Source organism: Miniopterus schreibersii (assembly GCF_964146895.1).
Source record: "Miniopterus schreibersii genome assembly, chromosome: 15".
NCBI classification, from domain to species: Eukaryota; Metazoa; Chordata; class Mammalia; order Chiroptera; family Miniopteridae; genus Miniopterus; species Miniopterus schreibersii.
In genome coordinates this window covers 35,278,328-35,305,880 of record NC_138115.1, presented here as the reverse complement: position 1 = coordinate 35,305,880, position 27,553 = coordinate 35,278,328, and the positions used below count along the sequence as shown (strand labels likewise).

At 38.6% G+C, this 27,553-nt stretch overlaps 1 protein-coding gene across 1 annotated transcript in view; it reads right to left on the bottom strand.

Moving 5' to 3' along the window:
* Positions 1-27,553, bottom strand: part of KCNH8 (potassium voltage-gated channel subfamily H member 8) — a 235,979-nt gene that overhangs the window by 115,324 nt on the left and 93,102 nt on the right. The window contains exon 3 of the mRNA XM_081159504.1: positions 16,766-16,897. Within this exon, the coding sequence (XP_081015630.1) occupies positions 16,766-16,897 (132 nt within the window). The remainder of the gene's footprint in view (positions 1-16,765; positions 16,898-27,553) is intronic.

Below are 27,553 nucleotides of genomic sequence, written 5' to 3'. Positions count from 1 at the left end.
AAAAAATTTAATACATACTGAAAGACATCAAAGTTTGTGGTTGTAAATCTATGTAGGTAGTACACCACTAGCCATTTGAATCTTAGAAATGACCACTCCTTACATTTAAAATTAAAATATGTAGATATTAAAATCAGAAAAAAATCCATGAAACAGTTAACAGAGGAGGAAAGGCAAATAGAAAAGTAAACATTTCTAAACATTTCTTCTTCTTTTTTTAAAAAAAATCTATGCTTCTTAACAATACTGGTGGAAACAAATTTTCAGAAAATACAGAAATGAAAGTACTTTGATGAATTATTCTTTGAATCCTTTAAATTCATGAAAGTGTCTATTAGTTGAAATAACTAGACCAACTAATTATTATTACGTTCTAATGACCACTAACAATTTCACTGAGAGAGCTGAATGTACACAAATCAGAAATAACATACCAGTCTGCCGTAGGACCATGCAGTTCTGCTTTCTTATGAAATTTCTTTCAGTTAAGTGTTGCCAGTTAAGTAGAAAACAGACTGGGAGAAAACTTTTGGTTCAGTTTATTGGAGTTGAGCTAAAGTATTACTTTAACTCTGAAAAATATTGGGGTAGTCTAGAAAGGGAAGTCGGGATATGACTTTTGCTTTTGGATTTAGAGTGAAGGAGGATTTTAGAAGGAAAAGACCAAACAAATGGTGTTTAGTCATTAAAACTCTAATGAATTGGTGAGAACTGTCAACTAGCTAATTACTCTTTTAGGACACAGTTCTGACAGTATTTATCAAGGCCATAAATTAAAAAATTATCTAGCAACACACACAAAAGAAAAAAGTCCCTGTATATTTCATATATATTATATGATAAAACAGAATTCTCATTCACAATTCATTATATTTTTAGTGTTTAGTCACATTTTGGTTAGGAGTTATTTACGGAAATTCAAATCACACAAAATAATGCACGAATCAAACAAGATCATGTGTCTTCTTCAATTTTGTCCCCTCAAAAATTGCAATCACTCAGTTGTCCCTAATCATTGCTATTAGTTTCTATTTATATATATATTCTCCACAGGACTTATCAAGACATTGAGTAACACAGTTTCCAGAATCTTTCATGGATGTGTGGCCCTAAAAACAAGTTTTTAATGCTTCTTTGGGTGTCCAGTGGAAGGATTCAAGTCAACGTGCTGTTATTGAAAAGTTGCCGGTGGTTTAGTTCTAGCTGCAGTGTGTGAAATTTAGAGTGGAAAGTTGGGGGGAGGTGGATAGAAGTGTAAAAGATCACTAAAATCATTATGAAGCATAAAACTCATTGAAAAAATAGTTTGGGATCATAAAATAAATTAAAACACAAAGTTGTAAATACCAGGTGCCAGAAACATGACAATGCTTCAAGAAGAAAAGAGATTTCATGTGGATCTAGGAACAGGCAAAGAAGATGGATTACTACGCAAGAGGGAAATGTGAGCCAAGGCTTTGGGTAGAAATTACATGGCAAATTCAAGAAAAAACAAGGCAATCAGTATAAGAGAATAGTAATTGTTGAAATGCTCTCTAAATCTTAAAGCATTTCTTGGAAATTATTACAGGGATTGGGACAAATGCGTTCATTATTGTAAGAAGTGTTTAGAATTTGTTAAAAAAATTTCTCTTGCAGAAAAAGGTAACAGAAAAATGGGGAGAGAGAGAGGCAGAAACAAGAAGTAGAGGAGTTAACATTTATTGAGCATCTATTAAGTTTCAGTTAATCACTGTGTATACAGTATATTAACATGAACCTCATATTAACCCTATAAATTAAGTTGTATCTGCTCTACTTGGTAGGTGAGAAGACAGGTAAGAGAGCTGATGTACCATGCTCAGTGTCGTACAACTAGGAATTAGTAGACCTGGCATCTATTTGTAGGTTTATATGTCTCTAAAACCCATGTACTTTCCAGTAAATACATTGCACTGAAGAAGATAACGGCAACCGCTCACCCCTTATAAAGTGAGAAACCATGGATTCCACTGATTCTGACAGGAGGCATAAACGTGGGGTGAAATCAATGATTTCCCACAGCGTGGCAGACTGTCTGCAAATACAGCCACCAACTAATCCTCACTTTCTCATTCACATATGCCTCTTTCCATAGAGTTTCTTTCCTCTCCCTGTGAGTTGGGGCTGGTCCTGTGGCTTTCTCTGACCAAAAGAATACGGCAGGAGAGAGTGTGTGACTTCCAGACTTACGCAGTTTCCCTATTTGCCTTCTTTGGATCCAGCCTCTATGCAAAGTAACAGTGGCTCAACTGGTGAATAATGACAGAGCTAGAGCTAGAGCTAGAGCAAGGGACAGTGATGACAGAGATAGAGGTGGAGACAGAGACAGAGACAGAGATAAAGATAGTGGGAGAGGGGGAGAGAGAAACCTATTCAACTCCCAGTCATTCCATCTTCCCCAGTTCAGGCACTGGGTATATAAAGTCCTTTAGGATGTTCCAGCCCCAGATGAGTTCCAAGCTGATGGCAGCTACGTGAGTGACTACGGTCAACACCATTTGGAATAGAAGAACCATAGAGCCTACTCAAAGAAGCATGAGAAATAATAAACTATTGTTGTTTACAAGTTTGGCAAAAAATAAAAATAAAAATTTTTGTTACGCAGCAAAGGCTAACTGATACACTTAGTTTTGGAGTCCTGGAGTGGAGAAAACAAATCATCAGGTAAAGACAGACGGAGCACTAAGGGTAGTGTCACCTTAGTTTCTATCTTCATTCAGGCCCTTGAGCCTGTACCTGACATCAAAGAACACCTCTATTAAGATATGAATACTCTCTGGAAAGGATACTTAACTGCTTAGCAAGGATTAGTTAACAGCCGATAGAACACCAACATATGGCACAGGATGGAGGGAAAGATTTTATTTAAGCCTGACCCAGAAAAGGGAGTAAGAATGGTACCAGAGAGAACTACGTGATTTTGCAAAGTCTGGGCCCTGTCCATTTCAGTTAATATCACTACCATCACCTCTCACAATCATAATCATTTTTCTGTGCTAATGATTGACTTACAACCGTCTACTTTATGCAAATATCATCCTAGATAACATTTAATTTATTTTGCTCTAATTCTCATAATGACACTCTGTAGGCATCGGCCCACTTTCAAGATAACGATACTAAAGCTCAGTAGTTTTAAATAACTTGCCCACATCCTTGTAGCATACAAGAGGCAGCAAGAGAATTAGTACCGAATGCCAAAGCCTCTGCTCCTTGCCTTTACCATTTACTTTCCCATAATTTTACAGGCACTTTTTACTTAAGGACTGCCAACCTCAAAGAAGTGTTGGTAAATGATTTTCAAAAATAAGTAAGTTCTATAGGAAATTAGTCTATATTTTAGAGTTACAGAATACATGAAAAATTACTTAAGACGAGAAACAAATTTATAGGAATTCTAATGTAGAAATCAATTAAAAGTAGAGAAAATTAAAAAGGTTTCCCTTAATAATTTGTAGCAGTAACAATTTTATTACATTGATGGTGGGTGCTAAAATGATCCAATATTTTTCTCACTGGTATTTCCCAATGTCCTACATTAAAATTCCTTAGTGCTTTTTGTTCTGGGTTCTTCTCAGGTTTATAGAAGGCAAAGCAACAAAGTCCTGGCCATCCTTTGAGCCAGTGAAGGAATAGAATAAGATTTCTGTGACAAATTCAGGCCAGTAAGAAATAGCCAGGAGTGAAAGTGTAAGGATAAAGGAGAAAAAGGGAGAACAGAAGGTGCTGAAAACATACGCGAACTCTTTGTCTGCAAGTTCAACAAATAGGTTCGACCTATTCATCCACTTTTAAAGCATGTATTTATCTTGTGCCAGCCACTGAACTGGGGAGACAAAGATAAATCAGATTTCTTGACCTTAAGGACAAGTAAGCAGTCTGATTGATCCAGACAAAAGGTGTGCTGGGAGGTTTGAAGGTGATCCAGCTAGTTCATGGAGGTCCCAAGATGAAGTCCAAGTCACCTTCCATCCTGAGATGTAACTCCATCAGTGCTACTCGGCACAGTCTCCTGTTGAAGAACAGAGTCTTCTAATACAATCCTCTTATTACAACCACAGCACGATACTGACAACATGATATATATGCAAGAGCAGAAGAAGGGAGAGAGGGAGGGCCCTTTGGGGGAGGTTGTTTTATTTCTAAATGATGGGCTTCTTAGAAAGTTTTGCATGATAATACAGCACTCACAAATACTGAATAAAACAAGTTTATTCCCTTCAACACTAAAATTCAACTATTAAATAAACTTATATTATTAACACAATTACTCTTCTATTCTTTAATGTTATATGTTATAGGGTAATGGTTCGTTGCTTTATACCCATGCCTCTCAACCAGGGGAGATTTTGACAATGTCTAGAGACTGTTAGGACTGTCAAAAACTGAGATGTGGGTGTTACTGGCATCTAGTGGGTGGAGGCTATGGTTGCTGCTAAAATCCTACAATACACAGGGCAGTCCTCCGCAACAAAGAATTATCAGACTCAAAAATGTCAGTAATGCCAAGTTTGGTCAAACCACCTATATGCCAATTTTACAAGAACTTTGACTTTTTCATATAAATCAATCATAAAATGATGTAACCAATCATACACAAAAGATGAACTACTAAAGAAATCTTTAGGTTTATTTTTTCAAAATAAGAAAATAGACTGCTATTTCTAATATAAAATCATCTAGTGTTTGAAAGGGTTGAGGGAGGAATTACTTGTTAATTAATTATGTAGATCAGGAATCTGCAAACTTTGGTCCACCAATCAGTCATCTGTTTTTGTAAATAAAGTTTTATTGGAACACAGCCACATATTGGCTATGACTACTTTTCTGTTATAGTGGAAGAATTAAGTTTGATAGAGACTATATGGACGACAAAGCCTAAAATATTTACTATCAGATCTTTGTAGAAAAAGTTTGCTGCTACCTGATCTAGATCATATGAGAAAGAATGAATGAGAATGAAAATATGAACTCACCATTCTCCCAAATATATTCCTACTTGAGAGCTAACTTTCTAGAGGAGAAAGTATTATGACCCCGCTTTATCAAAACTTTTAAAACTTAAACTTCACGTAGTTGATCCTAGGTTTATGTATGTAGGTGGTTTAAAGGGGGGGAAAAACACATTAGCAAGGACGTTTGAAGTTCAGGCATTTCCCAGTTCTATTCATTTCACCACTGTGTAACATCAAACTCCATAAAATGCAGGGTTTATAAGAATCAAACCTTTTAAGGACTGACATTGAAATGCAAATTATCACTCACTTTAGCATTGATGCTAAAGTCTATTTTTGTCTTTCTCTTCCCCAGATAGGACCATAGGTTAACCAGAGACCTTTAGAAATTTCTTATGACTGTCTATAATCTTATGCATGATACTCCTTTGGAAGTTCATTACTTAACCACAGAAAATGTATTTACTAGGTTTTCCCAATTGAATCTCTGGAAGCATCAGAAAAATAGAGTGTGCACTTCAATTTCAAGAACTTAGGCCAGAACAGGATTTTTTTTTCTTTCTGGCCGGTAATTGTGCATGTGGCAAACATACCACGTGTTCTCTTTCTCTGGTGAGCTCAGGTGGAAGATTTGGAAAACAGGGTCTTCAGTTCACAATCCAATATGATTGTGACCCAGCAGACTATAAGCCTTCCTGTCACACAGTATGATTATGGAATTACAGATCCTTTCAATAAAAGAAGCCTAAGAAATTATCTAGTCTAATTATTTTATACTGCAGCTGGAGAAATTGCAATTAGGAGAGGCAAAATGCCCGGCCTAAGGTCATAATGCTAGCTAATGGCAGAGATACAACTTGAACCTGTAACTCTTAGGATTTTTTTTTACTAAATCACAAAGTTAGCAAGTGAACTGCACCAGATCAAATTATGAAACAAGAAAGCTGTCCTCAGACAACCGTAAACAATCCCAAACCCCCTTTTGATGGCATGTCTTGATAGGAGGACCGACCCACCACACTGAATCAAGAGTAACAGACCAAATTCCTTAGCATGACCTGCAATTAGAGGCCTTAACTACCTATGTCTTCTCCACTGAAGGCAACCACCCATATTCCTGGACTTCTAGAACAGCTCACAGGCCATCATGTCCTCATGAAGCACAAGCAGCCAAAGCTCAGTTTTTGAGAAAAAGCACCTTCAGGAAGACCTGGACACTAGAACTCATCCAATTCCAAAAAATAGGCATCTAGAACAAGAGGTAAGAGGTCCCATCTTGACTGCACAAGGTTTACACTAGGGTTATTCCAGACAATGGCCTTATGTCTTTTCATAGGAAGGTGGGGCTGAAAGGGACCTTATTTAGCATCTCATCTAGTTATTCCACAGTTTCGATTTTATGGCCCATAAAAGCAGTGAAGGAGCAAACTCCTTGAGATACTTTTAAATTGCATAAAACCAAGGAGAAATAATTTTTATTATCATAATACCCATATGAGCCATATTTACATTGCACATTCCATCTAGACATTATCTAGAATAATATCTACTAATATCACATGATCAGAAGCTGTGATTAGCTACTGATGACATCAGGAGGATTTCTGCAACATGACTAGTCGTGCAGAAACAAGTCATAGAGTCACAGTTCCCATTCTTTTAATAAGGTAAAAGCCAAGGAAAAGTGACATCATCTAATAAATTCAGAGTATGTATGAAAAAATTTAAGCGCAAGCCTGAGGGAGTACTCAAGGCCTACCCAAGTTTATACAACTTGCCAATGTTCCCATTTCTAAGCCCACTATAGTATGCTACTTAATAGTATGAAATCTTCTTACAGCAAACCAGTCACATAGCCCTGTTTTCCTCATGTTCTAAAAAGAGGAAAGAAATAAGAAGAAAAATTAGAAGGTATAGAGAGAAAGTAATTAGGTTCTTTTTTATGTCACAGATTTATCTGTGCCATAGATTTATCTATGCCATAGATTTGCCTCCTATCTAACAGAGACAAAGATGATACATATTACAAAACATCAGAGGCAGGAGAGAACACTTATACAGGGATTGATGGGGGAGTAAATTGTGGACCTGCACTGAACAGTGACAAGTGGGTAATTGCGGTGGTAGAGTGGGGAAGGAGATGGCATTCTGAGAGGAAACAAACAGCCCGTGCCAAGTGCCATGATGCGCGAGAGCCAAAGTCACAGTAGACCAACCGATTTGACTGGCGTGAAGAGGAAAATTGTCACAAGGTCTCAAGTGATAGAATTTTTTCAGAACTGTTGGGCATGGGTAAATCTGTGTTCCTCCTAAAATGTCACTGAAACAAAAAAGTCTGTTTTTCTCAGTTTGGATTTATAGGTCCTTTACTGTGAAATAATGATAAATTTCCTGTTTTATTTAAGCCATTTACTAAAAACAATTTCATATGAAGGCATCCTCATGTGGTTTTCATGGCATAGTCATAAAATTACTCTATTAAGGAGCAGATTGTGACAACTGACCCCTCTGAACTCAGGAACAGCAGTCTATCTTACCAACGCAGATGTGTTGTTGATCTAAGGATTATTGTTCTAATTTCCAAAGCTTCTTACCCTATTGATGGCTCTCATCTCCTCTAGACCTGATAACCCCTTTCATAGTCTCTCCTCGGAGACTTCATAAAAGCAGTGCTGTTATGATTCCTAAGTTATGAAAACCCATAAATAACGCAAATATAAAATCACATTCTTTATATTGACACTCCATGATATTTTATGTCCATCCCTGAATAGGATTTGGCAACATTTTCTAGAAGGTAAGACATCTGCACCAAGTTGGATAATTATTCTTGTAAGTTGTTTTATGTTAAAGCAGGCTTTATTTTTTAATAAGCAGTCAAAATCTTCTAACAAATCAAGGTGATACAATTAAGTAGTTTGATAACAGTCATTTATGTAGAGAAACACTGGAATTTTCTTTAGGTAAAAAGTAAATACAAGGAAATCCTCTCATCCCATTATGTCTTGGTGATCGGTATGCTAATTGTTCATAAATATTCGTGCATTCCAAACTGTGTTTTTTTTTCAAAAAGACGTGCCTACCATATGGCAGGCACTGTGCTAGGAGCTAGAAAACAAAGACACAGCCCTGTCTTACACATATTTAATTTCTTGGGTACAGAGTTCCCATTCTCTCCTGCCAGGAGGTTCTTACATATCAAAGATCCAAAAAGCTACTTAAAGCAATAAACAAGGCCCAAGAGAACACAGAAATGGTGGGTGAGGGGAGACACTTAACTCAACCCACCAACAAATTAAGCCCCAAAGTCAAAGCAAATTACTGTATTCCATCTCTATCTAGAGTGGCTTTGATGCCAGATTTCTGTGGTTTCTGGATCAACTATTTATGCTCAGTGGTTCCAGTAGCTTGTTACAAGATCCAATTGTTGGTTTATGTTCTACCATCCTATCCGAATATTTTTCTTCTGCAACGGTCATATCCTTTCAGGAGCTTTCCCCTCACTTCTCTATTGTCTTCCATTCCTACTCAGCAATAATCGTATCACTTGCTCAAAACACTTTTTTACAGCTCTGCTTTCTAAATAGAATGATGCATTTTAGTTATTTGTGTGCTCCCCATCAGAGGCTTATGCAAAGGCAAGAATGTTCTTTTTTCACCATGTCCCTGGATGTTCGGTGGCTCTTTTTTGAGTAGATGAGCGCAACAGTGAAAGAGCACACCTATGAAATTGTGCTTTCTGACTTTATGAAACACAATTAAACCTCCAAGTAATTTTTCCACTAACGGTCAAGTTCGATATTCACTTCAGGCAGCTCTTCCCTTTCCCTCAGTTTTTACATGATCGTGCACCGCTTGTGAGGTCAGCTGGCCTACAATGACTGGTCAGTGTGTCCAGGCCCCTCACCCAACTTAGGACCATTCTGAAAGATCATGCCAGCTGCGAGGCATTTTTATGACACTAGCAGAACCCAAGGTCATGTGCTCAATCCTGCATTTTCTTTCTTCCCTCGCTAACACTTGCTTCCCAGGGAAAGTGATGGTTTGGGACAGTGGTGGCTGCACATATAAAGGAGGGCATCTGTGGATCTAGCTCCTTCTTAAAAATACTTTCAAATCATCTTTCTGTTTTTAGCTTTACCATTATTATCACTTTCAGACGTATCTATTCTTGAGCTCTTGGAAGGTTCTACAGTGGAGATCACGTTGCTTCTTAGCGTTTTCCACTGCTGGTTAGTCTTTGGGTATCTCAGGTCCATTAAGGCAGTTCACACTCATCAATTTTGTTGTTACTACCACTGACCTGTGATTTTTGTCTTAAAAAAAATCTCTTTACCGTCGTTTTAGTGATATTTTGGAACCTTTCAGTGTCTTGATGTAGATGTCACCCTGCATCGGGAACTTCTGACATTTTTATTTTCAGGCCATATTGTATAGTAAATAGAAATACTCATTATTAAAGCTTTCTGGTTGCACTAATCCAGGAAAAAAGAGTGCGTGAGGAAGGGACTATATACCTAGAAATCTGATGTAGTCTTAAGGAATAAGTGATGGGAAACTGTCAGTATGAAAGGAGTTACTTACAGGTTTGCAATTACAAGACGATAGAAACGACTGAGTATAGATTGAAAAATAGACATTACCTCAAGGGTCTTGATAGCTTATAGCTTGGGTGACAGTCATAATTATTTTTAACAGTCGTCCTGATAGGGATAAAATACATAAAATGCAGGCATTTAAAAGCTATCCTTTCATTACTCGCAGTAACGATGGGATATGATATGCATTTGTATGTACCATTCTAGACTCAAAGGAGTAGATGGGCTTCGAGAGGGCTTAAAAGAAAAATGGCAAATATGATTAAAGGGCTGGGGATAAGGGGAACCTAAGTAGTAAGGAGAAGAACACGCAGCTTATTCAGAAGAGGAAAATCAGATGGTTTTCTAATGGTCCTAAAGCATATACAGCAATACTTACTCATTTTCAAAACTGTAAGTGCTTTTTCTAAGAAAATTTAATGGGATGATTGGTGGGTAAAAGCACTTTATTGATAGTAGGCCATTCAATATTAGCCTTCTTCTTTCTTAAGGATCCAACCATAATAAAATGGTCTCTAATTTCAACAAAAGGGAATGAAGTTTTATATAAGAATTCCTAGAAGTGAGGTTTATTATAGAATAAATGTATCGTTTTAAAAAGCTGAAATTTCCATAGAAAAAGGAATGGATGGAAGTAGATTAATGGATGCTTGAAAAATTTTTGTTTTTTCAAAATGATCCTAGAATGATGTATTTCCTTAATTCATTTTTTTCTATATTTTCCTATTTTTTCCATAATTTTTGTAAATGACCAGGTAACATTTTTTAATGGGTGCAAACTTACATAATTTGTATTTTCACTACAACATGATATTGTGGATCTCTTCCTTTATACTGTGATTACAAGAGATTAAACTGAAGCTAAAGAAGACTTTGGTTCAAGTCCTGACTTTGTCACTTACTAGCTTTGTGACCCTGGGCGTGTTGCTTAACTTTTGAAAACATCGATGATAATATTGCTTACACCACAGGGTTGCTGAGAGGATTAAATTAATAAATTTTTTTGGTTTAGAATTTTTGCATCTACAGGCATCCCTTGAGGATATCGCAGCTTTAGTTAGAAACCAATGCAATAAGGCAAATGTAGCAATAAAGGAAGCCGCTTGAATTTTCTGGATTCCCAGTGCATACAAAAGTTATAGTTACTGTAGTCTAAGTGTGCAATAGCATTATGTCTAAAAAATGTACATGCTTCAATTAAAAAATATTTTACTGCTAGAAATGCTAACCATCACCTGAGCCTTCAGCGTTTCGTAGTCTTTTTGCTGGTGAAGGGTCTGGCCTCAGTGCTGGTGGCTGCTGACTGACTGGGGTGGTGACTGCTAAAGTGGCAGTTTCTTAAAGTTAGCCAGCAATGAAGTCTGCCGCATCAATGGATTCCTCCTTTGACAATTTTTCTGCGGCATGCGATGCGATGCTGTTTGGTAGCATCTTACCTGCAGAGCTTATTTCCAAGTTGGAGTCCATCTTCCCCAACCCTGCCGCTGCTTTATCGAGCAAGCTTATGTAATGTTCAAAATCCTGTCATCATTTCAGCAATCTGCACAGCATCTTTGAAAGAAATAGGTTCTATCTCAAGAAACCACTTAAAAACTAGCAGTTCTCTAAATAGCTGGGACCTATGCTCTGTTTTCCTCACACTGGCAAAACCATTTCACATGAACCCGTCCAAAATAAAAATAAAAAAGGCAAAAAGGGAAAACACCGCCCCTCCACCATCCACTGAAGCACAAACCCATGGCGTCCCGTCAGTCCCAAGCACGCCCCTCCACGATGCTGAGGCCAGAGACACAGGTGCCCGCAGAGCTTTCTGCCGGTGGTCTCCAGCCTGGCCAGGTGATGCTACCATCAGTCATGGCAATGGCGTGGCAGCGATAATCCCTGAATTGGGACCTTCCCCTAATACCAACATCTAGGTGAATTCTGATGGACACAGAGAATTTCACTAAGAATGTATATCCATCCCGGGAGTCGAGTTATATGGCTTTTTAAACCCTCCGCTTGAACTTACTAATCTTTTTAATACATATTTTTCTGGTGCTTAAGTCAGTGGTCATCCAATTGTAAAAAGTTTTCAAATGTTAAATTCACCAGAAAAGGGTTAAAAGCATGTCTCCATTCTCAAAGTAATAAAACTGGAAACTTTTAAATAAAAATTAGACTAATAAAGAATTAGTTCAATAAACTTTTGTCCAATAATCATAAGCTACTGATGAACAGAAGAAATTTAGTACATAGGTATATTTTAATTGCAGGATATTGAAACTTTTTCTTTAAAATGGACAGACTTGGTGAAGTAGTCCATGTGCATTGTCCTCAAGTCCTCACCACGGTGTATCACAGCATCTCACTCTTCACATTACCCAGAGTCTCTGAAGGCAACTGAGTTTATGAACCCTAGCTTAGACTGTTTACTTTAAGAAGATTGTAGAACACAATGATACTGGTGAATATGTTTGAAAAAAACACCTTTGGGTTTTAAAATATAGGTAATACAATAAAATATAGATGTGATTAAATTTCTTCAGTCACTTTAAGCATCTATCTGGGTTCTTCATTCCAATTTCATCACCTATTTGAAAAGAGCTGGTATAGATCTCCTTGAAACAGAAACCTATCTCCTCAGAAAAAGCATCCATTTTTACAATAGTTCTTAGAATTTTTGCATGTGTTCTTTCATTATGCAAACAACAAAAAAAAACCAGGCAAAATATTTCAGCAAGTGAAGGGAACATTATTACTATGTTCCACATTGAAAATTAAAATATTCAAAGTACATATAATCATGTTAGACTTCATTAGCATCTGATCAGTGGCTCAATGTCTGTTCTTTTGGAGAATATATATATTTTAAACAAATAACTTCAATTGTCTCAAATAATGTGACCAAACTGAGATTCTCAGAAACTAAAAGACAAACCCAAGCATCAACAAGAACAAAAAATTAACCAACAGCAGAGATTCTGAAGTGAAAGGGCCATTCAATACCAGCAGTAAGAACACATTATGAAAGGGAACTGACTTTGGTAAACACATGTCAAATTATCTTTGACTTAAATCAAGCAGAACACAACCAGACAATATATTCATCAGAAAGTGCACCTGAGACAGGCAGCTTTGATAACTATGAAAAAGTAAGAATGTTACTATGTTCCATCTCCAAATAGTCAAATTTCCTAAATTGGACATCATTTATGCATTTATTTATTTTCCCACTCAACAATCAAATATTTATTGAATATCTACTAACGGTTAGACAGTCACTCTATACGTCCTGGGTTTATGATCCTGAACAAGAGGGCAAAGCTGGTTTCCTGATGAAGGTTACATTTTAATGGAGTGGAGGACGTTTACAAAATAAACTAACCTTTGGCAAAAAGTTGTTTTCAATAACCATAAATGCTATGAAGACAATGAACGAGGAGGTGTGATAGAGTGCTTGGAGGCAGGTAGCTTCCGACTGGATGGTCAGGGAAGGCCTTTCTAAAGAACATGTATGGCATAAGCCTTCTCAAACTCTGACATGCCTGGGACTCACCTGGGGATCTTGTGAAAATGCAGATTCTAATTCAGAGTCTCATGTAGGGCCCGAAATTCTGCATTTCTAATGGGCTCCCAGGTGAGGCCATTGTGTCAGGTCCTCCCTTGGACTCTACTTTGAATAGTAAGAACTTTAAATAGGAAATGAGAATGGTAACACAAATTGGGGCAGGAGCTATCATTTTCAATAACAATCATGTGTCAGAGTCTGGGGAAGGAGCTGAGATAAGCCCAGCCTTCTTTCCCCCCTATTTCCAGTTTTCTCTCATTCGTTGTCACAGGAGGCTCCTTGGCATGGTGAAAAGATGTGAGCTCTCAGGCCAGACAGTCCTGGGTTTCAATCCTGTCTCTACCTCTTCACAGCACTGAGGCTTTGGGCAGTCCACTTCCTCTCTTATATCTCACTTTTCTTCATTGTAGGACCTTGGGTAATCCATCTGGCTTAGAGAAAATAATAAATACTAGACACTCTGATCCAACCTCACTTTTAGCTTTTTCTCTTTGGCTATTTCTACTGTAAGGGTATAAAAACTTAAAAAGTAGACCAAAAACCTTGGTTTCATAGCCTTTCTTGTAGCAAGAGATGGCCATGACCATGTGACAGAGTCATGGTGAATGACATATTGATGGAAACCCCCGGCAGGAGAGGGATGCAAAGGAAGGACATTCCTTCCTGCACTCAAGGCAATGCCTCATGGGGAAAGCCCTTATCCTTTGGGCTTCACTCTTCTTTCTGTCTAATCAATAGAAATAAGTTCAAAAGGTGCAGCAGACATCTTACAACCACGAGGCAACAAGTATGAGGATGGCAAGTAGCATCTAAAGAACAGCAAAGCAGAAAGGCAAAGAGAGTCTCAGTGCCCCTGAGTATTGCGGTTGCTATTCCAACCATGGGCTGCTCAGCTCCAGAGTTTTCAAAATGTGAGAAAAATAAGCCCTTATTGTTTAAGCTTATGGTAGGTGTTCAAGTTCTTATAGGTAAATGCAATTCATATCTAATTATTTAGTGCAGCTATTATTATTATTATTATTTCTTCTGAAGCCATTTAAGAAAAGGCAGATGCAATAAAAAACACACACAACCAAACTTTTGTCAGTGTACTTAATAGCCACTTGCTGCTGCCTGCCAAAAGTCAGACTGCAAAAAGGCACTATTGCGTTTGAATCTTGATTTGTATGACCACTGAAGATAGCGCAAAAAGGTTCATACAGAAACTCCTAAATTCTCAAGACAAATTTAAAGTGCCCACTTTATAGAAACTGAAATTGAAATTCCCTAGTTCTGGGATAACTGGTGATGTTGTTTCCATTTAATGAATAACTCAGGGTTCATTATCATTTCAAACAAAATCTGGGACACCTTACAAGAAATAAACAAAATAACTGCACTGGGCCCCGTGTCTGCAAAAACAGTTTATCATACTAAACTGGCTTAACTAAAAAAATGAAATTAGCATGATGAATGAACTGCTTGACAAAAGATTGGAAAATTGAGACATGTGACTGAGTACATATCTTGCTAGCTTTTTCTATAAAATATGTTTTTCCTCATTTCAAATAAAACCCCAACGATGTAGATATTAATGATTGAAGTACTTTTTTTTAAAAAAAAAAATAGAAGTACACAACTTATATCTCTTAAATGAAGTCCATCCTATGAGCCTTGGTAGGGAATTAACTTAATTAACACAAACCCTTATTTCTACAAGTTAGGTAAACTTCAGAGATAAGATTGGTATGAGATGCAATATTGGATCAAGTCTGGCTACATGCTCAGAGTTTTCTATTTCTATGATACAATACGGCTCCAGTTACACAGTGACATTTTAATAATTTTCAACACTTATCTTGAAGTTCTGAAAATATCATACATGAGGTGTGCCTTTCCTGCAAGACATGCCATCACTCGGGGAATTTTAAGGTATTTTCCTCTATTAAGTACAGATAAAAAAAGAGAGTAGTATGTGCTTATATATACCTCACTCTTTTTTATTATCATTTTATAATCATGCTGGCTTGCAGTAGTTACTTTACCTCTATAAAAAAATACTATGTACTTTTGTGGGACATTTATAAGGTAGCAACAGAAAAAATATGTTCTGGCAACCCCAGAAAGCATGGCAGCTCTTCAACCCTCTTGCCCATATCTTGTCCTACGCATCTCTTCAATTTGGCTGTCCCTGAGTTGTAGCCTTTGTACTAACATAAGTAAAGTGTTTCCCTGAGTTCTGTGAGCCATTCTGGCAAATTATCAAAGTGGGAACCCCTGATTTTGTAGCCAAGTTGGACAGAAGTTTGTCGGTACCCTGGGCACCCAATACTTGTGATTGGCATCTGAAGTGAGGGCAGTCTTGTGGGAAGGAGCCCTTAAACCTGTGGAATCTGACACTAACTCCAAGTAGTTAGTGTCATAACTGAATTAAATTATAGGACATTCAGTAGGTGTCAGTAGGTGTCCAGAGAATTGTAGAATGGGTATGGAAAAATCCCACAAGTTTGGTGTGAGAAGTGTGAATAAATACAGTTCATACTGGCCTTTTGCATTCTAAATACCAAAGAAAATAGTGAAAACAAAAACTGTGCATAGATTTCCACACTTTTCTCTCATTGGACAGCCGTTACACTTGCTCTCCTAACCAAGTAACTTTAATTGTAAGACTGTTCTTCCCTTGTGTATGTAAAATATGCCACAGTGTTTAGTCATGCAAATACACAGGAAAAAGCCCTGTGTTTGCAAACGTTTCAAATAATAGAAATGGGGGCTCCAAACCATTAGGGTTCTCTATTTGTGTCGTTACTTCAAAAGACAGTATATTTAAAACACTCATACACATTTATAAAAAGAGCCCATTCTTTAAAAAACATAGTTGTTGAAATGTCAAATAGCTGGTTCTAATAAAGAACTCACAACATAGGAAACCCAACAGTGACAACCGCTTTTCTCTGGTCATCAAATAATCTCATCCTACTTCTGTTTAAACAAAATAATAGCAGAACTTTTTCAGTATTACTTTTTGTCAACTGGCATAAAATGCAGGTTGTTTCTTAATAAGCTACAGACAGAAAATATAAAGCAAGCAACATAAAGTCTTAGAACCTTTTAAGGATCATTGAAAAGCTTGTTTGTGCCTTCAAACAAATTATTGTATGGTCATATATTATAAAATACATTTCTTTGAAACATTCCACTCTAATAACCACTAAACTTGAGTTCTTAATTTTGCACATAAAATGAAATTTACACATCTAAGTTTTGAGCTGCTGCAATTTAGATGAAACTGAGATATATTTTTAATCACATCATTTTAGCTTCACCTATTGCTCTCAATTAATTTTTTCCCTAATATAACAAGTTGGTATAAATCTTTTTATTTTGATAAATTGTTTTCGTATCCTCATGCTACTCGCAGAGGGATGTGAACTTTTGGATCCTGTCAATTGAGTCTTTAGTACAAAGAAGAGAATGTAAATTCATGGGATTCTCTGTGATTTTGGAATAGATACCAAATACTGATCGCTTAGATTATGAATATTTATCAGTTGCTGTTATTTAAAAAGACAGGTGTTATTTTTTCTTTCTTTCAGAGTTTTTGAACAAACAATTTCAAAATGTTACTCCATCTGTCAATGTTTTCTGAAAACAGTACAAACCTTCTTTTTTATCTTCTGGAGTAATCTTCACTTTCGTATCTGTTATATCTTTGAAGGACGCCAGAAAAAGTACCACATCTCCTTTTTCATTCTTTATGGGCACAATATCCAGGAGGCACCAAAATGGAGACCCTGCAGCAGTAATAAAAATACACATCAACTCCTGCCTTGCTTTTTCCTATGAGGTACCGTTAATAAAGTCCTTACTGTTTTCTTCTATCCCACAACTCCCCCCACCCCAACATCTTAAAAATGTCAGTTTTCAGATTCCATAAATGTCTAACCCGTACGCATAGCTCTTCGTGCCAAAATGAAATGCATTCTCTGAAAATAAGGCTGTATTTTAAACCAAAACACTTGTCTGTGTTGAGACATTTCTGCTTACGTCATTCAAATTGTATTTCTTCTTTGAGCTCATTGTTGATGATAACGAATTCTGCTTCAGGGAGCATCGCCCCTTCCCACACCCAGCACACACTAGCTCGTAAATAAAGACCTTTGTTTGGTATGAGTTTGCCAGAGGTCTGTTTAGTCAATTTAGAAATCAATGATTGTTCAGCAGAAATGCTAAAATAAAAAAACACGGAAAATACCATGTTTGGGGTAAAATGTGTAGTCAGTTAAACTGTCCTACATTGCTGGCTGGTAGAAAATTAGTACACATACTTTAAAAACTGTTTGGCAGTAGGAAGATGTATTCTCACAATACAACATTACACAGCAATGTAAACGAATGATTTACAATAACTGACAGTGAACTGGAGGACTGTCAGTAACATGTTGAGTGAAAGTAGCCACACACAAGTGAGTGTGGTCAAATTCACATGCAACAAATGTGTATAAGATGTGTGTCTACTACATAAACCATGAATAAAATATGTGCCTGTCCCTCACATCCTCCTAAAAGTTTTAGAGCCATGATTTCTCCTTTGCTATTTTGACTCATCTCTACAGTTTCTTTTCATTCATCTTCCTTAATATCTGTGTTACAGCAGCTCCCTTTCAGCACTTCATCACCAGACTCCATGAGACCTGGGATCCAACCACAGCTCCGACATTAACTAGCCATGTGACCACAGGGAAGTCAACTAACTTCTCTGGAACTTGGTTCCCTCAATTGTAACATACTTATATCCTTCAGCCCAGGGTAGATATAGTATCCCAAAAAACCTGAGATAATAAATCTATTCTATTGTTTATGACAAATGGAGAAACCTCATAAATGAGCCATATTCTTGGCAAAACACTGCTGTCTCCATCACCCCAGAATGGCTCTTACTTCAAATTTTTTCTATGGCTACTACTTCAAGTTGAAAGCCCACTTCACTAATTCTGTAGCTCTGGTAGGAACAAAAAGAACCATAGGGCCAAGCTATCAATCAGACCCTAGAGTCAGTAACAGTGGGGACATGGGAAATGGTATGAATTTGATATTTTGGTTCACATTTTAAAGCATCTCTCTGTCAATTACCTTGTGAGAGCATCATCCAAATCAGAATAGAGGTTATTAATTTTCCTGAAAAGCCATTTTATCTATACACTCCAAAAGGCATCATTATTGTCTCCACAGAGCCTTTGCACAGGTGCACCGATGTGTTGTAGAGAGAGGCAAAAGCACAGAATGAGGTGAGAGCCAGGAAACAGTGCCCACACTCCAATATTCTCTAACAGCCCTTGACACACACCTGTCATTTCACATGATGTTCTGGGAGAGCTGAAAGATCACTGTCTTTTAAGATACCATGAGATGTGATCTTTGACACTGTGTAACTTCAACAAAACTTCATTAATATGGGTGCCTCTAAATTCAAGTGTTAGAATGATTTGGCATGAACTAGGCTGATGTCTACCTTCTCATTGCATAAATGACCAAACAACAACAACAAAATAGTCCATTAGGGAAAAGTGTATGGGACATAGACACGTGTTTTCTTCCTCCCTCCCTTCTTCCCTTCTTCTTCCAACTCCTCCTTCAGATTTATCCACACTACCTGCCTTCCAAACATGGCTTTGGGCACCTCTAAAGTTAGAAAGCAAAGCATATGACTCCTGCGCTCTTTTCCAGGAAGAGCATGGGTGCCCAAAGCTACCAACCAGGTTCAAAGTAAGACCTTTCATGCAATTTACTTACTTATCCTTCCCTGCTCTTCTCAGTGTCTCCACCAGGCCATCTGGTCTGTCCCAGCTCTCTGACAACTTTACATGACTAATAATTCATAGCTATTCCCCAGGGTCTGCCTCTTCCTTTTTCACCCAAGAGGACAATGATGGCCATGCAACACCTTCAGTCAGCAGTGATTCAGGCCTGGTACAGTAAGCCTCTCTTAGAGTTAAGGTGGGAGGCAGCAAATCCCTCACCCTCAGATCCAGGGATGTGAAGGATCCTTAAAAGCAGGGTTAGAGGGCAGAAATCTTGTGTCAATTTTAACTCCTTTTGTATATAGCAGCCAGTAATTACCATGTGGGTTGGTGAGCACTAAAACAGATGAGGCTCTGACAGGATGTAAGTTAATAACACCTTTAATTTCCCTGGATAAATACAATTCATGGGGAGAAAACAGGGTTTATACCCTATATGGTAAAAGGTATTTTCAGAATTGCTTAAATGATTACACAGAGCTTAAGTCTGGTGGGATGTTCCATGTCTCCATCTTGGTACTTGCTATTTCTTCATTGGGAAACAGGGGCACAGGAGAATTTCACTGGCTAATACTTACAAGTAGAAAAAGATTTATATGTGTTCCATATATCCCTCCCCCCAAAAAAAGATTATATTTGGCAATAAGTGAAAACTAGTGATAAGGTTTCCAGTATAAGTTCATGGTTCAATAACTTAATACGAGGCGGTAGAGGTATAAAGAAAACTGAGTTGTGAGTTGTTTTCTTCTCCTTGATGACTGTGCTGGTCATATGAGTCGATATAAGTTGCATTTCTCAATGGAACACAAAATGGGATATGGACTCTTTGCATGTCTGCATGTTTCTCGTATCAAGCAGGATTTTGATCAGATTTTTAATGATAAATATATGTGACGTTTCGTTTTTGCAAGTATGACAGTAATATAAAATCCTAAATGTTATCAGCATCAGTATCATGCGACCTAAACATTTTCAGGTGCTCTTCACATTTCACATTAAATCTGACGAGTCTTGTTTTTAACAACCATTGTCCAGTGCTACTTACTTATGATGTGGTGGCAAGTTTGATAGTTTTAAACATTAGTCCAGGGGCTATGTATTGGGGTGGGGTGGGAAAATGACCACAGGTAGGTGAAGAAGGCCACTGTTAATGGTAGGTGAAGGCTGGACACTTGCATCTGTAGCAGAAAGAGTATAGCAGCTGTGAGAATTCTACTGAGTCACCACCAGAGCTCTTAGTTGTCCCTCCTCTTTATCGCATTTGCTAGTGCCTTGTTCCGGCCTTAATCATCTCCCACCCATTCTTCAAGTGTTCTCCCTGTCTCTTGTCTTCCTCCCATGCTGCTGTGAAAATATAGGGTCCTGATGAAAAACACCCAATGACTTTTCACTGTAAGTGTATGTTACTGGCTGTTGAGTTGGCGCCAACTCCTGGTGACTCTGTGCATGACAGATGCCTACAGTGTCTTGTTCTCAACAGTCCTGCTCAACTCGAAGACACTCATGCCTGTGGCTTCTTTCATAAAGTCAATCCATCTCATATTTGGTTTTCCTCTTTTCCTGCTGCCTTCTATTTTCCCCCAGCATTATTGTTTTTTCCGTAGAACCTCAACTTTTCATGATGTTCCCAAAGTAGGACAGCTTCAGTTTTGTCATTGCCTCCGGAGATGTTGCAGGCTTCTTTTGCTCCAAGACCCACTGTGACTGAATGCAGCACCAGATTCTGACCTCACTCACAAAGCCTTTGCCTGAGCCCTCCTCTCAGTGTGTTTCTGCTGCTTGCTTTCCCAGGAAGCTTCAGAAAAGGAGATCTCCAGCTCTAGCTAGGACACATGGCAACATCCTCTGGACTCATTTATTTCTAAGACTGGAAATAGCAAAGAGAACTGAGTCCCAATAAACTCTGAACCATGGCTCTCTCTTTTTAATAATCCTCTGGGGGAAAGAAGGCCAGGTGTGAGGGACAGTTGTTAGCACAAAAATGTCTGATCCGACAGGCTTGGCCTTATGATTGCTACTTGTAAGCCACTTCTTTCTGAGAATAAGCCACTGAAACAGACTTACTCCCTTGATTCTTGACTTTAAAAGAAGCAATTTAAGATTTCTTCAAATTTGCAGTTGTTTGGTGAAAAAGAACTTGCTTTAAATGAGAATTTGAGTATCAAGTTAACCCTCTATAACTGCATAAAGTTTTTGTTGGAGGAATTTATGGTTTTGGCAGGACAATGGAAATAATCCTACATGACCTCAGAATGGTTAGGGGGTTTGGGGACTCCAGAATTAGTTTAGGGTCCAAAAGAAAATATCTGGAGATTACATTGCAAGCAAATGAACATAAAGTTATTCATTTATGTAACAAATATTTACCGAGCGCCTGTTATGGCCAACAATTGTTTTAAGTATGGGCTGATTGCTCATTACTTTCTTTGATTCCATAAGTAACAATATGTTTCCAATAAATTATTACTTTTGCCTAAGATAACCAGAATCAACTTATGTTGCTTATGAAGAACTCTAATTACAAAATGATATATTTAGAAAAGGATAGTCAAGGTGTAATGGAAAGAGCACAGGGCTTAGATGACATTGCACGTGGTCGAGTCCTGAGTTCTTCACGTACTTACTGAGCATCCTCAGATATACTAGGCTTTACATCTGCCTGCATCGCATCTGCATACTGGATATATGGCCACTTCTGGTGGTTAAGAGCTTTGAAAAGGCCACTATGTATAAAAATATTTTATACCTCTTGACTAGTTATATAAAGTAAGGGTTTTCCTGTACGTGCTTTGGCGCTTTTTTTGCCATAAAAAACAATCGGGCACAACTATGGCTCAGTATTAACATTTGTTAAAGCCTGGTGATAGTATGGGGAGAGAGTATTTATTATAAAAATCTCTGTCTTCTGTGTACATATGAAACATTTCATGGTGGTTTTTTTTTTTTAATGAAACATCACTTTGGAAAATGATGAATTATTCAGCATTTCCTTGCACATCTAATCTAATATTAAGTTGTAATACAAAAAATCATCTTAAGTTGCTGGAGTTAGAAAAGAACTTGGAAATTATGAGATGGAACTATTTACTATAAAGATGAAAATCCTGAGTTCAGAGTGATTAAGTAAACTGTCCAAGGTCAAAATGTTAATTGTTGGAAGGGTTGAAACTAGACCTCAAGTCACATGACTCAGTTTTATGGGGTTTGTGCTAAAACACAATACATTTCCCCAAACATTAAAAAAAAAAAATCACCAAAGGAAAAATATCACATAAGAGAATAATCTAGTTTTCATATCTTTAGAGGAAAAATTGTCATGCTTTTATATATTATTCATTAAATAAGCCAGGACATGTAACAAACTCAGCATTGATCAAAACCTTTTGAAGCAATTAGGTTCAGAATTAGAATCTGTGTTTAAAAGGTTGGGCAAAGAAGATAAAAAAGGTGGAAAATATGTCCTATGAGTGAGCAGAAATTTTGAGATGAGAGTTTGGAAACAAGGAAATAGGAATTGAAAATATATGGTTAAGCAGCTCCTGACAATTCTCCAGGGTATAAATAGAAGATTGCAGTTTGAGGTGTCAAGTTAGCACTTTCCAAGAACATGCAGACAACAAACATACTGAACATTTCCCCCATTGTGCAAACTCCACTGTCAGTGAAGACTCATGAGCGCTGTGCCAGATTGCCCTGAGTCACAACTTGGCAGGCATGTGAGACAAAACACTTAGATGCTTCTCCAGCTTACTGCTTCTCCCCTCAAGTGGAGCTGATACCTCACCAGAAACTCGAGAACAAACCCCAGTTGCTCGGGTGAGGTATCAGCGCTGATCAGCCTGCCCCCAGACAGACATCGTAAGTGAAAAATTAATTTATGCATGGTATTTTCTTCTAGCTTCTATATGATTATAGGCATTTTCCTCCAAAACAAAAAAGGGCATTTGGATCCTATACGTGTAATTAAAGCATGACACTTCAGAATTCTTCTAACCACGTGGGCTCCAATCTGTTATTCAACCTAACAGCTTTGGTACATTCATCTTCAGAGGTCAGCAAACCTTTTCTGTAAAGGGCTAGATACTAAATATTTCTAGCTTTGCAGTTCATATAGCCTCTGTCTCAACTACTTAATTCTACTATTATAGCGCTAAAATAGTAATAAATAATACATAAACAAATGAGCATGGCTGTTTAAAAAAAAAGTCCTTTACAGAAACAGACATCCTGCCAGCTATGGCCCACAGCCCATACTTTGCCCCTATGTAGAAGCCTACGGTTTACAGTACACTAGGAGTTAATTCTTGATTCCTTGGGAGTTTTGACCAGACTCTACACTACCACAGCATTTAATAAGATGCACTATTTGTTGGTGTGCAAGAACCAGGTAGTATTTCTTTAGGTAGAACCTAGACCATGAATGTCTTAGCGGTGTGCATTCTAAAAGATCATCCAGACAATCCTATTTTCTTAAGTAAAGTGTAGTCATTTCTTTTCTCTTTTGACTATGGGAATAGACAACTATATTTCAGCTGAAAAATAGGCTTAACTATCATGACCTAGAGGGGTCATTGACAAGGCTTTTCTTCTAATTCCAAAACAGAAGCTACTTTGGGGATGATGGCATTGGGTAGGAACTTCCTAAACTGCATTACAAAGCAAAATACCTGTAAATCAGGAGCCTAAAGGAGTGAAATGGAGATTGTGGTCAGTCTATAGGCCTCAGGCCAAAGCAACTAGAAGCTAAAAAATGTTCCCCGCTTCTCTTCTGGCAATCTCTTTTATGCATGGAGAAGTACAGGTGGTTTCCTAAATCATTGTAGATATTATACACAATGAAACCACCTTAGGCAAAAAGGGGATTTTTTTTAAACCTTAAAATACATTCTGAGTTTAATGTTTTCCCTTTTAATAGTATCTGTTCTTAGGAGCATTGTTAACAAGATTTCTCTTGCTGTTTGACTCCTCCAGGATTTCTGAAAGAGTACCTTTTTAAAAAAATAGTGGAACATGATGTTTCCAAAGAACATATATGCATATATGCATAACCCATGGACACAGACGACAGTGTGGAGAAGGCCTGGAGTGGGGCTCGGGCCCTGTGCCAGGCACCATGCAAAGCACTTTGCAAGCAATATTTCCTCTAAGCCTTTCATAGATGTTATTACTGTTATGACCACCTTACAGATGAGAAAAATTGAGGCTCAGGAAGTTGAATCACACTGCCCCAATTCACATAGTTCTTAAGTGATGGGAGCTTTTTTGATAGGTAGGAACAAATCTAGACTCAGAATCATTACAGCCAACATTTATGTAGTTCTTTACATTTTCTATCACTTACTTTATCGGATCCCCTTACCAGCTTTAAGAGAAAAATGTTACCTCTGCCTCTAATCTGGCAGGATTAGATATTAAAGAAAAAAATTTTTTGGCTAAGGTAATGCACAGCATGTCAGTGATTCAGCTAGGACTGGAACTCAAGTCTTCACACACAAAGCTCATAATTTTTTTTCACTGAAGGTGATAAAAAGTACTATCTTAAGGTGATTTTTATTACATTTCTGTCCTCAAATATGCATCGGAAAATGTGAGCATCCTTCCAAGCTGTTAAAGGCCAACAATTAGACTACTTCTTGAGGAGCTCTTTTAGCTTGGAGAGAGATTCACATGCCAGAGCTCTTTGGTGGAGCAAAAATGCTTATTCTCTTGCGTTCAGAGGTCCCATTGTCTCCAACACCGAGCACAAGGATTCCTGAGTTGTGTGCGACCTGCTGGTGTTGCATTCTCTGGGACTGCCTCTCCAGCTCATCCCCCTTGCCTTTTCTTGCCAGCGTGCCCTGGGGAGGCACTCACCTGTCCTGGCTGCCTTATTTGTTTACCTCCGTGGTGCCTGTATTGACCCAACCTCCCCGAGGCAGCCGTGATAGAAAAGACTAAGAGCAAGGGATGCCAATGAGTAGGTCCTCCAGATCCCAATCCTGCACCTCAGGACACCTCGGGACAGCCTGGTAACTTCCCACGCACACAGATGTTGATATATTAAGCAAGCAGAAAACTCCAGAATGCCACTCTAGCTACCTCTGCAAGATAAAAACTTAAAGCAAATTCTCCAAGCAGAAAAGAAGAAAAATATTCTGGTAAGGAAACCAATGCCTGAAAACAGAAAGAAAGGAAGCGAATGGGGTCAGCGGTCTGGGGAAACTTGGAAGGAGAGGTAACCAGGAAGTTGAAACAGAAAAGCAAAATGAGTTTATAGGGGATGTAGAAATCGACTCATCAGGGCCTCCTGGCTATTCCAACAAAGCAGCAGTACAGCGCTTCATCTGAAACAGCCAGACAAACATTTTTATTCATTCAACCAGTCAGCACGTATTTATTATGTACCAAGGCCTGTTTCAGGCACTGCAGGTACCAAGGTTAATATGGCACCAGAAAGTTCACCATCAACCATGTTTAACCTCATGGAGAGGCAGATGTGTGAAGAGAAGGTTATAACACAGAGTGTCTTAGTTGGTTTGGGCCGCTATTACAACGTGCCATAGATTGAGTGACTTATAAACAGCAGAGCTTTTGTTTCTCGCAGCTCAGAAGGCTGCAAATCCAAGATCAGGGTGCCAGTGTGGTCTGGGGAGGATCCTCCGAGATGCTGACTGCTGGCTTCCCATTATATCTTCCCATCACGGAAAGAGAGCCGCTGGCCCTCTGGCCTCTTCTTATAAGGGCACTAATCCTACACACGAGGGCTCTATCCGCATGACCTAATTACCTCCTAAATGCCCCACCTCCTAATCAAACTGAGAGTGGGGTTTCAACACAGGAATTTTAGGAACCAAAAACATTCGGTTCATTGCGGGATGGTACCTACAACAAAGAATAGAAACATGATGTGAAACAGGTCACAGTTGGTGAAGGCCTCACAGAGGAGATAGGCTTGAACTGAGTCTTGATGACTTTGTTCGATTAATGTGAGGGTGGGAGAGAAGGGAGGGGCGTCCTGGCAGGGGGACCATCAAGTACAAAGGCACAAGACAAGTTAGAACATGGAACATTAATAAACAAAAACTATAAAATAGGCTGAAACTGGGGATGTGCTAGAGTGTGAATGGGAATGAGAGAGAAAAAAGGTGGAAAGGGGATGGATGATTTTAAAGGGATAGATTATAGACTGGAGCCTTATACACCAGACTACAGGGTTTGCATTTATCCTGAAAGGCAATGAGGGACCACTGGGGGCTTTGTCACAGATGAGTAGCATGATCAGGTTTGCACTGTAGGAAGATGGCTTTGGAGACAGTGAGGTGGAGGGATCTGAGGGAGCTCAACTGGAGACTGGGTGACCAGTTTTGTGGAACTGTTGCAACTCAGGCCTTGAATCACTCGAGTGTGAAGTAGGCAGTGGCAGGAAGAATGACTTTCTGTATCAGGGCAAAATGGTCCAGGTGGGTGCCTCAGAGATCTGAATTTCTGGTACCTGTTATTGTATAAATTTGGTGGATGTCATGGAGTAAAAGCTCATCACTGAGAAATAAAATACAGCTCTGTTTTTATATAATTACAACCAGTCAATATTATATATTATTCATGCTGAGCGTATACTCTAAGCATGATTAGAATGGTGTAAATTTTTTTGTTAATCTTGTAATTTTTATAGAATTCAAAGACATAGAGCTCTTGGCCAAGATGTCACAGAACCTTTACAGGAGTATGTATGGCACTGGAAAGTCCATCCATCTACTCTCCTGGTTCATAGGTTGAGGCTCAACCACTGAGCCACAATGGCTGGGCTATCTACCTACTCCCATAGACCAGGGACAGGTGAGAGAGAGCCAAGGGCTTCCTATGTAGGTTGACCATGCCCGTGAGCATAGCTTAGTGTTCAGGAGCACAGGGGTCAGGAATCAGATGGCCAGGACTTGGATCCCAGCCCTTCTACTTAACTTTTCTGTGAATCAGTTTCTTTAACTGTGAAATGAGGCGTTAACAGGATCTACCTCAAAGGGTTGATGAAAGGATTAAATGGAGTAACAACACCGGCAAAAGGCAGAGCACAGAGCCTGGCCCCCGGTGAACACTCGGTAACGGCTAGCTGTAGCTATTTTATGAAGTTTTCTGTGGGAAGTCAGGAAGGCTGACACTGAAGAACTGAAGGTATGCAGGAATTTAGTTAGCTGGGGGCAGTGACCGCTCAGTCTCGGCAGGACAGGCAGAGCCAAGCAGCTCCTGCTGGATGCATGGACACAGCTCATCTACATGTCGGTCTCACTGTTCAGTCATCCTGGCTGCAGAGCCTGGGCGAGCACTTCAATAAATGGCCTGATGCAAAACTTCTGCTCATTGGTGAAACAAAGCAACCTTAGCCATGGGCACAGAAAAAGAACAAGCTTTCTGTTAGAGAAGTTTGCTCAGATATATGAGAAGTAGACCAGAAAAGCTGCCTACGTATATAAGCAAAGCTTGACTACATACAAGCGATAAGATAAACTGCAAGGCAGGCTCCTCTCACCCGGGCTGCACGTGTCGCCTTCAGCGTATGTTCTTTCTGAGCCCTTTGCCTTCCTGCTACAATCACTTTGAAGCTGTTTACTGTATTTGCATTTCTGAGCTTCAGCTCTTGAGTGCAAAAGACACAGGTCAGGAATATAAAATACT